This window comes from Lithobates pipiens, unplaced genomic scaffold (genome assembly GCF_037356315.1).
Source record: "Lithobates pipiens isolate NorthernLeopardFrog02 unplaced genomic scaffold, aLitPip1_a1.2 Scaffold_22, whole genome shotgun sequence".
Classification (NCBI taxonomy): domain Eukaryota; kingdom Metazoa; phylum Chordata; class Amphibia; order Anura; family Ranidae; genus Lithobates; species Lithobates pipiens.
Genome location: NW_027507784.1, coordinates 46,026,769 through 46,042,869, shown reverse-complemented (window position 1 = coordinate 46,042,869; position 16,101 = coordinate 46,026,769). Strand labels below are relative to the sequence as shown.

Here is a 16,101-nt window from a genome sequence, read left to right as displayed (position 1 = left end):
CTCGTGACTTACAGGGACTCAGAAACAAAAATACATTGGATTTTTGTGGATTCTGTGTAAAAATACGTTTTACACACCTTCTGGGGTGCCATATTATCTTTGAAGTTCAGTACATTCCAGGTGGGCTGAATAGAACTCATTCTGCTATTCAAATTGTGTCACATTCCTTGCTTTTAAACATGTGAGACTGCCTGGCATCAATATGGCTGAGTTCGGCTGTACAAACAGCTGTGTAGATGTATAATACTAATTCCTGTCTGATTCCAACAATTACTAAAATTGAAGTCCAGGCTAACATCTAAAACCACAATTGCAGTACATAAATAGGTCCAATTTTACGTGCCAAAATATTCGTATTTTTGTGCATCCAGTCCCAGAGATTTACACAACCCTAACAAAGAGCACAGCCAGACTAGTGAGACATTTTTTAGTAGGATCAGACTGAAGAACTCAGCAGAATCTTTTCTCTTCATATCAACATGTTTCTTATGAGTATAGCTGCAGTTGGTTCCTACTTCTGCCTCCTCCTCTCCCAGTCTAATCTTTGCTGTTCAGGGAACAACAAAAGGCTGATATTACATCAATGTAAATTCCTTAGATTGGTGGCCTAAAAAAAAATATATATAATTTTTTTTCAATTAATACACCACTGTAGTACGTGCTGTTGTTTTTTTTTATCTGCCTGAGGAACTGAGGATAGGTGTACTCAACTTTCCTCCTGTAACGTTTACGTGGATTTTGTTACAATTACTTGACCATATCAGTTTTTAGACAGATTGCTGCCCATACCAGAATATCCCCTTATACTTCATTATCTTTACCATTGCTTCTCCATTGTCTGTGTTTTGGGTGTTTCAGCTTGTTGTGTTCCACCACGGCTTGCACAATGTATGGCTTATCCTCCTGGATCTTCCCTCTGAGGCTTTCACAAGTGCTGGTGGCATTGAAGGTTAAATCTTGGTTCTGTTGCATCACAGTGGTGGAGCCTATTTTTTGTGGCTCTGTGCTTGATGGTGGCTGGAACACGTTCCAACATACTGTTATATCTGGATAGAAATGATCCATAGTTAAGCTGAAAGTGGCCCCTGAGGATCGAGTTATACGTCTTACCTTTGGGTAGCCTGTAAGATCAAACAGATAATGCTAGATACATTTTCCACTACACAGACATAGAGGAAGTTCAAAACTATGTATTATTTGATGGTATAACTATCAAAACACTTAAAGGACTTAGTAACTCTGCTTTTACTAGTGTGGGAGTGTGAATAAAAATCTAGTAAGAAAAGTCAATAATCTAGTAGGTTAGGTTTTCCCTAATCTGGCATCCAGAGTATTGTGTGGAAATGACTCCCACATTTAATTATCAAGGAAGCAGTATGGAAATTAAAAAATTTGTTGACGCCAAATTAAGTGGGGAATGGGGTGTATTCAAAATTCATATTCAGTCAACAAGATACAACAATATAGATTTAAGCACAAGCAGGTTATGAAAAATGCCATTAAAAACTTTTATAGCAGAAGGCTGTAAAGTCCTAGCTGTTTTATAAATTCCAATGAGACAGTTAAGCAGGGTAGAGGTCTATCACAATGTGGTTTAGCGGGTCTGCACAACCTGGTTAAAAGCCTGCTGCAGAAATAGGAAGGGATAGCCCATCCGCCCCACACCTCACCTGACCCCAGTGGTTAGCAGGTAAAAGCAGTCTCAGCTCGATTTAGCCAGGCCATGTCCTCAAAATGTTTCTCCCCCCCCTCCCCCCCCCCATGATTAAGCCCCAGGGGTGGGGGAAAACATGTTGGGACGTGGATGAAGTGAGCTAAAGCTGCTTTTACCTGCCAACCACTCGAGCCAGGTGAGGTGTGTGAAGGCTGGGCCATCTCTTCGTATTTCTGCAGCGTTCTTTGGGTCTGGATGGACCTCTCCTCAGCCTACACCCTCACCGGTCAGGGACATCCAACTCATCGGCCCTTGATAGCCTGGGCGGGGACCTTTAAGCATTTATTATGGGTCACACTAGTTAAAAACCTGTTGTAAATTGTTGATGGTAATAATAAGCAAAATACTCCAACCGTATGAGTGCTCTGAAATGAACTCTCAAGCCATCAAATGGCTGGTGTCATAACTGATCACATGTGCAATGACAACTGCAGTCAAGAGAGTCTAAGAGGGTAGCTTTTGGATACAGTGGGGGTTTATCACTGTCTGTGTCCCCATTAAGGAGATTTTCCCTCACTATGTGTTCTGGTGACCAGTTTCACTAAGAAGACGATGAGGGAAAATCTTTTTATGTTATCGTGCAATGGATGTTATAAGAATCAAGGAAGGTATACCAGTCATCTGTATCTTTGATAAATTTAGATTATGCATGATATTTGTAGGTCACAAAAGATAATTATAATTTTAATCTCTGATGGTCTAAGAACTTTGTTATAAAGAAAATATATATGAAAGTTTGATTTTGTAAGTAGAAGTGTTTTAAGAAATGAATTAGTATTATGAAAAACATAATCGTAATTATAACCATATACCGTATATACTCGAGTATAGGCCGACCCGAATATAAGCCGAGGCCCCCAATTTACCCCCAAAAAACGGGAAAACTTATTGACTCGTGTATAAGCCGAGGGTGAGACATGGCTGTCCATCCCTGTGTGTCCGTCCATCCCTGTGTGTGTGTCCGTCCATCCATCCCTGTGTGTGTGTCCATCCATCCATCCATCCCTGTGTGTGTATCCATCCATCCATCCCTGTGTGTGTGTGTGTGTGTGTGTGTGAGTGTGTGAGTGTGTGAGTGTGTGAGTGTGTGAGTGTGTGAGTGTGTGAGTGTGTGAGTGTGTGAGTGTGTGTCCATCCATCCATCCATCCCTGTGTGTGTGTCCGTGCAGCCTTGTGTGTGTGTCCAGCCTACCTGTGTCCCGAGCCTCCGTCCCGAGCCGCCGTCGCCCCAAGCCTCCTCCGTCCCGAGCCGTCGTCCCGAGCCATCGTCCCGAGCCGTCGTCCCGAGCCTCCGTCGTCCCGTGCCGTGCCGATGGATCGCCGCTCTTCTCTGCGGCCATTCTACAATTCAAAAGCCGCGCCTCCGCCTCTGCCTGTGATAGGCGGAACACTCAATTTCCCAGCAGCCTGTGTTCCGCCTATCACGGACATCCTCTCATCCTCGTCCGTAGTACGAGGATGAGTGGATGTCCGTGATAGGCGGAACACTGACTGCTGGGAAATTCAGTGTTCCGCCTATCACAGGCGGAGGCGGAGACGGAGGCGCGGCTTTTGCATTTTAGAATGGCCGCTGTCTGTCTGCTCGATACGCTGATCGAGCAATCAGACAGCGGTGACTCGAGTATAAGCCGAGGGGGCACTTTCAGCCTCAAAAAAGAGGCTGAAAATCTCGGCTTATACTCGAGTATATACGGTAAGAATATAACCTATGTTTAGATTAACACATACTCATTGGATATATCAGAATTATCCAGTTGTCCATATAGATAATATTCAGTGTGATATTGATTGATATATATAACCTGTGTCCTTCCTAGATAGAATAGATTTAATAGATATACATTTACTGTATATATAAATAGAGAACCATTTTATGTGATGTAGATGAATCAAAATTATGCTAACGGTATTTCATATTATGTTGGTTACTAGCATCCCTGAATACTAGATATATATATTCTTTTTACTAAGATACAAATAATACACATTCAAAAAATACAATTCTAAAAATAAAATATATTAACTTAAAGAGACTTAAAACTCCAAACACATCCACCCCTATCAAATCATTCTCTGCAGCTATTACCATTTGTACCACCACCCCCTCCCTTTAGAATGTAAGCTCTATGAGCAGGCCCTCCTGTCCCTTCTGTATTGTACTGCAATTGTGTTGTCCCCCTTATATTACAGACACTCCCTACCTCCTAGACTACAGAAGTCCCCCTACATTGCAGACCCCCCACAATACAGAACCCCCCTACAATGCAGAACCCACCCACAATACAGACCCCCCTACATTACAGACCCCCCTACATTACAGACCCCCCTACAATACAGACCCCCCTACAATACAGACCCCCCTACAATACAGACCCCCCTACAATACAGACCCCCCCTACACTATCCAACAGACTGGTGAAAACAATGGAAGGCCTGAAACCATAACTAAATTTGTAGATGAAATTCATGTATCTCCTCAATCATTACAGTCTAAAACCAAGAAAAAGATACGCTGATTTAGTCAGAGGAGAAATGCCACAGAGTTTCCCCAGCGGGAGACCAGATACCCCACCAATCAGAAGGGGGGACAGAGACTACCCTTTAGAGAGGAAGCACAAAGATCACCTCAGGAGTATCACCCGAGGTTTAAGAGAAACTATAGGGCGTATCTCCAACGGGTCAGATTTAAACCTAAGGGTAGACACCCTTACCATTACCAGTGTAATTGGCCCCAGGGGCCTACACAGGTAAATAAGGATTGTATTGATACCCCAATGCGGGGAGATTTTATTTGTTTTATTTCTCCCAAGTAGAAGGTTGACTATAATGTCAAATATTTTATTACTGACAGTAAGTTGACATGTCAAACTGAAATGTTTTTAATTGTTATTATTCCAGAACTGCTACAATTAAGCCATAAAAAAATGGTTCTGAAGAACGTAAGTAAGTCATTCATTTCTGGTATCCACAACTATAAATAAATGTCCTCATGTTAATGAGCCCTAAAACTATAGCGGGCAACTTATTTAGGTTCTTCTAAGTTTATACATTATCCCTATAGAAATAATAGATTTATAAACATTGTCAGTATTATTAGTAAAGCAAACTAATATATGACAAAGAAGAATTCTAACAGCTCTGCAGTGCTATGGCGTCACAAATAATGATTCTATATTGACTGTGCACTGAACTTTGTTATTTTGAGTGTAAGTGTCCCATAGAATATTTAGTACATTTGTACACCTATCATTACTAGAAAAGACAGTGCTAATGTGTTACAAATAAAGAATATGATAAGGAGACAGAAATGGTAAAAAAATACAGATCAGTTAATGCAACTATATAAAAATTGATGAACAATTAGCACTATAGTCAGAGGCGTAACTAGAAACCTCAGGGCCCCGATGCAAGAAATCAGGAAGGGCCCCCCCCCGAAAAGCATGATTTTGATACTATATTTTTTTCCACTGTAGAACAAAGTAAAACATTTCTGTGCAGCCTGTGTCCCGAGTGAAACCTGTGTCACCAGTGCAGTGGTGGTACTGGAGAGGGGTGGCGGTGGTACTGGAGGGGGATGGTGGTCCTGGAGAGGGGTGGTGGTCCTGGAGGTGGGTGGCGGTGGTGGTGGTACTGGAGGGGGATGGTGGACCTGGAGAGGGGTGGCAGTGGTACTGGAGGTGGGTGGTGGTGGTGGTACTGGAGGGGGGCTGGTGGTGGCACTGGAGGTGGGTGGCGGTACTGGAGGGGGATAGTGGTCCTGGAGAGGGGTGGCGGTGGTACTGGAGGGGGATGGTGGTCCTGGAGAGGGGTGGCGGTGGTACTGGAGGTGGGTGGCGGTGGTGGTACTGAAGGGGGGTGGCGGTCCTGGAGAGGGGTGGCGGTGGTAACAGAGGTGGGTGGCGGTGGTACTGGAGGGTGGGTGGTGGTACTGGAGGAGGGTGGCGATGATACTGGAGAGGCATGGTGGTCCTGGAGAGGGGTGGCGGTGGTACTGGAGGTGGGTGGCATGGTGGTGGTACTGGAGGTGGGTGGTGGTGGTACTGGAGAGGCATGGTGGTCCTGGAGAGGGGTGGCGGTGGTACTGGAGGTGGGTGGCATGGCGGTGGTACTGGAGGGGGATGGTGGTACTGGAGGTGGGTGGTGGTGGTACTGGAGGGGAGTGGCAGTCCTGAAGAGGGGTGGCGGTGGTACCAGAGGTGGGTGGCGGTGGTACTGGAGGGTGGGTGGTGGTACTGGAGGAGGGTGGCAATGATACTGGAGAGGCATGGTGGTCCTGGAGAGGGGTGGCAGTGGTACTGGAGGTGGGTGGCATGGTGGTGGTACTGAAGGGGGGTGGCGGTGGTAACAGAGGTGGGTGGTGGTGGTACTGGAGGGCGGGTGGTGGTACTGGAGGAGGGTGGCGATGGTACTGGAGAGGCATGGTGGTCCTGGAGAGGGGTGGCGGTGGTAACGGAGGTGGGTGGTGGTGGTACTGGAGGGTGGGTGGTGGTACTGGAGGAGGGTGGCGATGGTACTGGAGAGGCATGGTGGTCCTGGAGAGGGGTGGCGGTGGTACTGGAGAGGGGGTGGCGGTGGTACTGGAGAGGGGGTGGCGGTGGTCCTGGAGGTGGGTGGTGGTGGTACTGAAGGTGGGGGGCACGGTGGTGGTACTGGAGAGGGGTGGTGGTGGTACTGAAGGTGGGTGGCACGGTGGTGGTGGTGGTACTGGAGGAGGGGTGGCGGTGGTACTGGACATCAGGGTTCACAGAGGGCCCCCTTGCTTCAGGATCCCCAGATAGCCCCCCTTACATCAGGGTCCCCAGAGAGCCCCCCTTACTTTAGGGTCCCTAGACAGTCACCCCCCCTTAAAGAGGTTTCTCTGTACCTTGCTGGACTCCGATGTGCACCTTGGCCCCCAGCAGATCTCTGTAACCCCCCCCCCCGCACCTGGGGGGAGGCAACGATCAGCAGCTCTATGGATGTTGATAGGCGGCGGGATCTTCCTGAGTCTCTGCACACACTGGAGAGGGGTCAGCACGGCTGTGAGTGGAGAGCGTGTCTGTCATTTAACAGCAGCGCAGAGCCAGAGACACCGGGACTGACGTTTAATTTTCCCTCGTTCTCTCTCCCAGGGAACACTGACACAGCTGATCTGCTCCCCCTTCGGCCTCCCCTCCTCTCCTGTGTTCACCGCGGGAAATGTGAGCTTGTTAGCTTCGCACCTGAATGCCCGCGGAGAACACAGGAGAGGAGGAGAGGAGGGGAGGAGGGGAGGTGGGGCCGAAGGGGGAGCAGATCAGCTGTGTGTTTTGTGTTCCCTGGGAGAGAGGACGAGGGAAAATTAAACGTCAGTCCCGGTGTCTCTGCGCTGCTGTTAAATGACAGACACGCTCTCCACTCACAGCCCCGTGGATAGCAACCACGCCGGGCCCCCCCACAGTGATGGAATTCCAGGGCCCAGTCGCAACTGCGACTGTTGCGCCCTGATAATTCCGCCACTGACTACAGTGTATAGTGAGGTGGTGAGTGAAGTCAAAACTTGAAAATGGCAAAAAAAAAAGCCATAAATGGTTGCAGTGTTGGTTTGAATGAAGGAAATCCTACTGACAGAATATGTGAGTGTGAAGGAGAAAGAATACAGATGCGACAAAAAGAGAGACAAAAAGAAAAGAGTGCATGGCCAAAAAATGGTGGCGTAAGCAACACACAGCTGGATCTCCGGAGTGATCACCCCAAACTACAGTGATAGGTGCAATCTCCTTACTTCCAAAAGTGCCGTACTGCCATGTCTAAACAAAAAGCTCCATGGAACCATGGAGACAATTCTGAACCAGCTATTAGCCAATTCTTTGCCTCACAATTCTTGGACACGATTGACTGTCTAGGTCTGTGGGTATCTACTTGCCAGACTTGTATGGCTTTGATGATTGCTGCCACATTGGCATACAACTGTCAATATCAGCTTCTCTTCTCTCTCATCTCTTTACACCCTGGTGAGTACCTGCTCCCTCTCCCCATGGAGCTATTTAACCAGTTCCCGACCAGCGCGCGCCGATGTACGTCGGCAGAATGGCACAGGCAGGCATATTGGCGTACAGGTACGTCCAATCTTCAATGCCGCCCTGCCATCACGAGCACCCCCATGAGTCTGGTCGCGAGTCCCGCGGACTCGATCAAGGCGGGCATACCCGCGATCGTCTCACGGGGCGGCTGAATGGAGGAAATGCCATTGTAAACAGCATTTCCCCATTCTGCCTAGCAACTAGTGACACTGATCTCTGCTCTATGTGATTGGAGCAGAGATCAGTGTTCACTAAATGAAAGCCCAGCCCCCCACAGTTAGTAACACACCCCTAGGAACACTTAACCCCTACACTGCCACCCCCTGGTTAACCCCTTCACTGCCAGTGTCATTTACACAGGAATCACTGCATTTATATAGCAGTGATTGCTGTATAAATGGCAATGGTCCCAAAAATGTGTCCACCATAATGTCACAGTCACAATAAAAATCGCGGATCACCACCATTACTAGTAAAAAAAAATAATAATAAAAAATTATTAATAAAAATGCCATAAAACTATCCCTATTTTGTAAACGCTATAACTTTTGCGCAAACCAATCAATAATCGCTTATTGCGATTTTTTTTTTACCAAAAATATGTAGAAGAATACGTATCGGCCTAAACTGAGGGATAGAATTTTTTTTTTTTTATATATATTTTTGGGCTTAATCTGCTGCTTAATTTTTTCTGGGCTTTTTTCGGTCGGCTTGATCTTTATGCCATTCAGTGTCCATTTTTTCACTTGGCTTTACATCAACTCGCAGGTAAAACCTCTCTATGGGTGGTTGATGGGTATTGGGTATGGTGGCCAGCAGCATACTAATTTCTTAAGTGTTTTTTGTTTTTGTAATTTATTCTAAGTCTGTACTGTTTTTAACTGTATTTTGTTTAATGCAGTATCACATCTAAGTCTCAAAAAACATCCCCTGAAGAATCCCCAAAATGCGAAACATGTCGGGATTAGTCACTCCATGCTATTGTTGAGTGACCACTCTTTCCATCTGCTATTTAGATGTGTAATTGTATCTGCGTATCATTTGTACAGCCAATATTTTTAAAATTGTCTTTATGTAATAAACTGTTACACTTTTTACATTTTTTGGAGTATTGTAAAGTTACTTTTTTGCCTGCTACCACTAAAATCCCACCAAAAAACCTCCTCTGTTTACATCTATTTGAGTTATATTTAAACCCCTTGATCCCTCATTCTGTTTGGAAATAAATGTGTGATCTCAGAAAAAACTTTGTGGATGGGATAATGTAACTTGGTCAAACACAATGTCTTGTCTGGTGTGTAATATCTCCTTCAGGCAATTTTAATACATATACTGGGACACTCTTTTAAATAATTTGGCAAACATCCTACACAGCATTCCAACCCTATGATCTTGCCCCATGTTCCTTGCCTCTTCTTCCTATTATAGGTAATCCAGACATTTTGCCCGGAAGCCAGAGTAAGTCCTTCCTCGTTTTGTGGCAAACACATAAACGCAGTGATCATCATTTCTTGCAACAAATATCCTGGATAACTCCCCCCCAAATGTCCAGGTACCTGGATTGTGCATGCTTGGATATGCTTCAGATACTGCAACCATCTCATTTCCTACATTCACTGCCCAACCCAAAATGCTTCTTGAGAGCATTTATGCCAGTTAAAAATGAATGTCAAATGACTATGCCACTTTGTTATGCACTTTCCTGGTCCTACAAAATGTTGCTGATGGAAGTTTCCAGGTCTCCTACACGTTTCTTGAAACAGCAGGGGAGGGATTTAGGCATTTTTTTTTCACCAGACAACCAATATAAAATATTTTCATGTAATTTAAATCCTCCATTAGTAGTTATGATCAAGAATCAGGATACAAGATCCTTACCTGCTTGTATCGTACACCAGCGGTACTATATGCCATGTTTCCTCCTTTACTGACCACCTGTTAGAGATATGGACAAGGGTCTGGGGATTTGTTACACATTTTCTGGTCATGCCCAGCTCTGGACAACTTCTGGACTCAAGTCCACAGGATAACACAAAAAAATACTGACAGGAAAATCTTGAAATCACCAAACTTCTTTCTCTTATGCCCCGTACACGCGATCTGACTTTACGGTGGGCCATAGCCCGGCGGACATTCCGATCATGTGTGGGCTCCGGCTGACTTTTTCCTCCCAAAAGTCCGATGAACCTAGATTTAAAACATGTTTTAAATCTTCCCGCCAAAAGTCCGCCAGACCCAGTTCCTGTCAGGAAATCCGCTCGTGTGTATGCAGTTCCAACAGACTTTCCAAATGAACGGACTTGCCCACACACGGAGTAAAGTCCATTCATTTTGAACGTGACTCCAGGTACGATGGGACTAGAGAAGGAAGTCAATCTAGCGCTTTCATCGGCGAGATTGACACCTTGCGAGTCCTGTTGCCTGGTATGGATTTTGAGGGTAACCCCCATGCCGAAAAAACGGTGTGTGGGGGTCCCCCCGAAGTCCACACCTGACCCTTATCCAAGCAGCCCGGCTGGTCAGGAAAGGGAGTGGGGATGAGCGAGCGCCCCCCCCCCCCCCCCCTCCTGAGCCGTACCATCCCGCATGCCCTCACAATGGGGGTGGGTGCTTTGGGGGAGGGGGCGCCCTGCGGCTCCCCCACCCCAAAGCACCTCGTCCCCATGTTGATGAGGACAGGGGCCTCTTCCCAACAACCCTGGCCATTGGTTGTCGGGGTCTGCGGGAGGGAGGCTTATCGGGAATCCGGGAGCCCCCTTTAGTAAGGGGGCCCCCAGATCCCGACCCCTCACCCTATGTGAATGAGTATGGGGTACATGGTACCCCTTCTCATTCATCTAGGGAAAAAAAGTAAATAAAAAAAAAAAAAAAAAAAAAAAAAAAAAAAACACACTAGACTAGGTTTTTAAAGTAGTTTATTAGCAGCTCCAGGGGTCTTCTTCCGACTTCGGGGGTCTCTCCGCGCTTTCCGGCCTCTTCTCCCGCTCTCCGGTTGTTCTGCTGGGCTCCTCCGCCATCTTCTTCCAGCTCTTTTACTAGCGTTGGCCCCGTCTTCTGGTTGGTCGCCGCCGCCGTCTTTCTTCTTCCTTCTTCCGATGTTGACACAATGCTCTCTCCCGCTGTAATGCGGTGGACATGCTGCGTATCGACTTATATCACGTCCCTTATGACGTCATAGTCCCGGGGCATGCTTGGACTGCGACCCAATAAGGGGCGGGGTCATATGGTGACATCACCCGGTGACCCCACCCCTTATGCCTATATAAGTGGATACGCAGCGTGTCCATCACATTAAAGCGGGAGAGAGCGTCGTGTCAACATCGGAAGAAGAGAAGAAGGAAGAAGGAGAAGAAGATGGCGGCGGCGATGACAAACCAGAAGGCCGGGCCAATGCTAGTAAAAGAGCTGGAAGAAGATAGCAGGGGAGCGCGGCAGAAAAACTGGAGAGCGGGAGAAGAGCCCGGAAAGTGCGGAGAGACCCCCAAAGTCAGAAGAAGACCCCTGAAGTCAGAAGAAGACCCCTGGAGCTGCCTAATAAACTACTTTAAAAACCTGTCTAGTGTGTTTTTTATTGACTCTTTTTCCCTCAGGTGAATGGGTAGGGGTACCATGTACCCCAAACTCATTCACATAGGGTGGGGGGCTGGGATCTGGAGGCCCCCTTATTAAAGGGGGCTCCCGGATTCTGATAAGCCCCCCGCCTGCAAACCCCGACAACCAACGGCCAGGGTTGTGCGGAAGAGGCCCTCCTCCTCATCAACAAGGGGACAAGGTGCTTTGGGGTGGGGGGGCGCAGATTACCCCCTCCCCCAAAGCACCCACCCCCCGTGTTGAGGGCATGCAGCCTGGTACAGCTCGCTCGTCCCCTCCCCCTTTCCTGACTGGCCAGGCTGCGTGCTCGGATAAGGGTCTGGTATGGACTTTGGGGGGACCCCACAACGCTTTTTCGGCTTAAGGGGTTACCCTCAAATTCCATACAAGGCGACGGGGCTCGTAAGGTATCAATCTCACTGATGATAGCGGCAAAATGGACTTCCTTCTCTAGTCCCGTCATACCTGGAGTCACGTTCAAAATTAACTTTACTCCGTGTGTGGGCAAGTCCGTTCATTTGGAAAGTCCGTCGGACCTCCGCTGTAAAGTCCGGTGGAATTGTCCGCCGGAAAGTCTGATCGTGTGTACATGGCATTACACCACAATTGAGGCATACAAAAACACTATACTTCACCATTTAAATAAAATGATACCCGTTCATGTATTCCTGCACTGTGGAAATCAGCCTCACCCGCTACAATCTAGCAATGGATTACACGAGTGGCTATCAGGTTAATGGAAAGCCTTACCAGCTCCTTAAAAAAAACAAAAAAAAAAAAAACACACACTAAATTCCCATCCACATAGTTTTCTTGGATAGAATGTACCTGCACAGATGACTTCAAACAACTTTTGACTAAATAAATTAACTACCAACTCCCACCAGAAGGTGAAGCATCTCAAGCAAGCTTTACGGTCATTCCTCCACCTGATCCACCCTGTTCCCCTTTTCTTCCCTTCTTCGCCTTGTCTTCTTGATCCCCCTACCTTTCTCCCACCAAATGTCCCAACTTGTTCATCTTTCTTTTCTTACCCACCTACGTTTTGTCCGCTTATGGGCACCTGTTCCTCTTTTTACACGCTCTTCTGATGGAATCGTTGCTTAATGACGATATACCTGTGTTCCTTGTTGGACTGTCCCTAATGCCCCCTCATTGGGTTTCTGTTCAATAATTAAGAGTGGTATTGTCATAATCCAACATCTGACATATACAGTATGTGGTCTTTATCATTTCAGAACTTGAAGATTTGCCCAAGGTGTACCCATTTTAGAGGGGATTCTCAAGTATACCTTGTGTTTTGATTATTCCCTGCTTACTCCTTGTATCCATCGATGTTGTAATGATTGTGACATTTAAGTTTTAAATGCGCCTAACCTTTTTGTAACTCTATTTGTATTTTTTTAATGTTGTAAACAATAAAAGGATTGATGAAAAAAAAAAGAAAGGCAGGAAAAGATAAAGACTTAGTGGCAAGGTGGACCCACTGGATGAACGCATTGCATGGATCTGTTTTGCTACATGATCAAAAGACAACCTTGGTATAATGGACACTCTGCGCAGGTCAGCATATTTTCTTAGAAGCAGCATCTTTAATTACTTACTTTTTTTTTGTTTCCCGAATAAAAAAATAATGGTTCCAACTCCGAATAATATTAAGACCAACACTACACTGGCAATTACAATGTGCCATTTATACTGTGCCTTCATATCTGAAAATGAAAGAACATAAAAGGCTGTTTATTTGTGGTAAACTCTATAGTTACAAAATTTTCAGGAGTAAAAAAATATATAATATTTGTAAGTAACTGGGGTATACAAATTCTGAGAGAAGAGGATAATTTTGAGTTTCCATTGTAGCCAGCTTCTAACCCTTATACTGATCGTAGAGTACAAGCTGTATTTTGTGGGGAAATTTTAATTTGCCTTTGCTCCAGATATTACAAATCAACTTCTCTGCACAAATTGCATAACATGATCAGTCATGCAGGTCAGTTGGAAGAGACTTATGCCGTGTAAATACGAGCAAAATTTTTTGTCGGAAAAATCTTGGATGGTTTTTCCCACGGAATTCCGCTCAAGCCTAGCTTGCATACACACAAAATTTCTCGGAACTTTCGACCGCCAAGAACGCGGTGGCGTACAACACTACAACGAACCGAGAAAATGAAGTTCAATGCTTTCGAGCATGCGTTGAATTGTTTCCCAGCATGCGTAGGAATTTTGAGCGTCTGATTGCTACAGTCGATCGGAATTTCCGTCCGATTGGAACTTTTTCCGACCGAAAAATTAAGAAAAAAGTTTGGGCCAGCAAAAGTCCGATGGAGCATACACATGGTCGCATTTTATGAACAAAAGCTCTCATTGGTCTTTTGCTGGCCGAATTTTCGATTGTGTGTATGCAGCATTAGATATAACACAGCAGTAGAACATTCCAAATGCCTTCTGATTGATCTGCAGAATGATTTTTAGCATAAGCATGTACGGTTTCCCTGGCTGAGCATGTGCCCTGTGCAGACCCGCCATCGCTGGCTTTGTCTTTGAGACTAGGGGTCTGCAAACTATGGCCTGCAGGCCACATGCAGATTTGTTTTCCACCACACAGCTGATGTGCCTAGTCTCTGCTCTGATGCAGACCCTGATGCAAGGGGGGACTCTAGCGGGTATCCTGGTTTAATAGGGTGACTGATGTGAAGGGGAAATCTGATGGGGTCCCTGATGTAAAGGGGACTCTGATGGGGTTCCTAAAGTAAGAGGAGACTCTAATGTACAGGGAATTTAAAGTGGACCCTGATGTAAGGAGGGATTCTGATGTAAAGGTGACTCTGATGGGAACCATGGTGAAAGGGGGGACTTTGATGGGGGCCCTGATGTAAGGAGGGACTATGATATAAAGGGAATTCTGATATAAGGGGGACTCTGATGGAAACTCTTAGCCCTTGTACACACGGTCGGACATTCCGACAACAAAATCCGTCGGATTTTGTCCGAAACTGGTGTTGATGGAGCCCACACAGTCTGATGGAGCCCACACACTGTCGGATTATCCGACAACACGGTCCAATCGGACATTCTCGGTGGGAATATCCCACCGTATGTACAAGGGCTAACTCTTATAAGAAAGGTGCAGACTGAAAATATGTTTGTTGGACCTTCATTAACGGCTTAAGTTCATTTTGAGTTTTTTTTTTGCTCTGTCTTACTGAAATTATTTCTCTGTTCAGAATCACATCATACTTTTTACAGAAAACAACTAAAAAACTCATAGTAAAATGTATTTGTTCATTTAAATTGTATTGATTCATGTATTAAACTGATTTTGGTAGAATATACAATGTAGCCCTCATACTAAAAAATGTGGAGACCCCTGTTCCAGAAGATTGGTTCTTCCCCTGAGATGGCTGATGTCTCTTCATGGATCAAGGACAATCTGTAGACATGTGTAGCCTCAAGCTTGGCCAAGAATGAATAGTGAGAGGAACACTGGCTGCAGCTGCTCCCTGTAGCTGCTGCCCTGCGGGGCTGAACTGGTTTAAAGCTATATCAGTAACAGAAGTTACAACTCAAGAGCTTTTGAACTGCATTTCTTAGAGCAAGAGATTGCCAAGAGGAGGGAAAAGAGCTGGATTTTTCTGGCTTGTACAGGACACAGCTTTCTCTTGCTATGAGGAAGATCAGGGAGTGCACATTGCTGTCCAGTATGCATCATCTCTGCTGCATAGCCAAGGCATGAGTGGGATCCAGAGATCTGAGTTTGGGGATCCCGACAGCAAGAGTCACCTGGGAACAGAACACAGAGTGGGCTATTCTCTGTTTGTGACTGGATAGTTAGCTGCAATATAATGGGGACTGGTGAGCTTCTGCTGTTGGGATTTGTTGCTATAGAGACTGAGCCCTTTAGGAACTGACCTACAGCAACCTAGTAGCCTTATTGCTGCCTGTAGGCTTGACTTGGACTATTTTCGCAAGCACCAAAGGTACAACTGGGCCCCATCGCTAGCCGGCTGAAGAGTTAAGGCTAAACACTGTCCCTTTACAGCTGTTACACAGTGACTTTTAACTATAATTTATTCTAAGCCCTTGTACACACGGGCGGACATTCCGACAACCAAATCCGTTGGATTTTGTCAGACGGATTTTGTCCGAAAGTGTTGCATACACACAGTCAGACAAAGTTGTCGGAAAATTCGATCATTCAGAACGTGATGACGTTATTTCGTTACGATGGGACTACATTCAGGCTAGTAGCCAATAGCTTTGGTCTAGGAATTTGATCTGAGCATGTGTGGCACTTTGTCCGATCGGAATTCTCTACACACAATCGGACAAAGTCCGATCGGATCACGTTGTTGGAAAGTTTTATAGCCCAGCTCTAAAACCTTGTCCGTCGGATATTCCGACGGAAACAGTCCGATGGAGCCACACACAGTCGGATTATCCGACAACATGGTCCGATCGGACATTTTCCGTCGGAATGTCCGACCGTGTGTACAAGGGCTTACCCGTACCAATAAATTGAGTTGATTTACCACTAAATGGTCTAGTATTTATTTCTTGGTGCTAATTCATAGCTGAGTTAAAGTGATCTATACTCAAGTTCTTATAAGTGCTTGCAGTGACTTTCATTCAACCAGGTGTGTCAGAGAGGCTGAGGTTGTTCTTGGAGTCAAGATGCAGAGCAGAGAACCCAAATTGCCAAGCGGCTCCTGCAGGGTTAGCAGTTTACATTTGTGACTATCACCTGGTCTCTATAGG

The 16,101-nt window shown here is 45.9% G+C and overlaps 1 protein-coding gene across 1 annotated transcript in view; it reads right to left on the bottom strand.

Moving 5' to 3' along the window:
* Positions 1-509: 509 nt before the first annotated feature.
* LOC143923726 (signal-regulatory protein beta-1-like) overlaps positions 510-16,101 on the bottom strand; it is a 28,897-nt gene continuing 13,305 nt past the window's right edge. Inside the window, exons 4-5 of the mRNA XM_077447539.1 lie at positions 12,951-13,058; positions 510-1,121 (exon numbers count right to left, since the gene is read on the bottom strand). Coding sequence (XP_077303665.1) covers positions 802-1,121; positions 12,951-13,058 — 428 coding nt within the window. The 3' untranslated portion in view covers positions 510-801. The remainder of the gene's footprint in view (positions 1,122-12,950; positions 13,059-16,101) is intronic.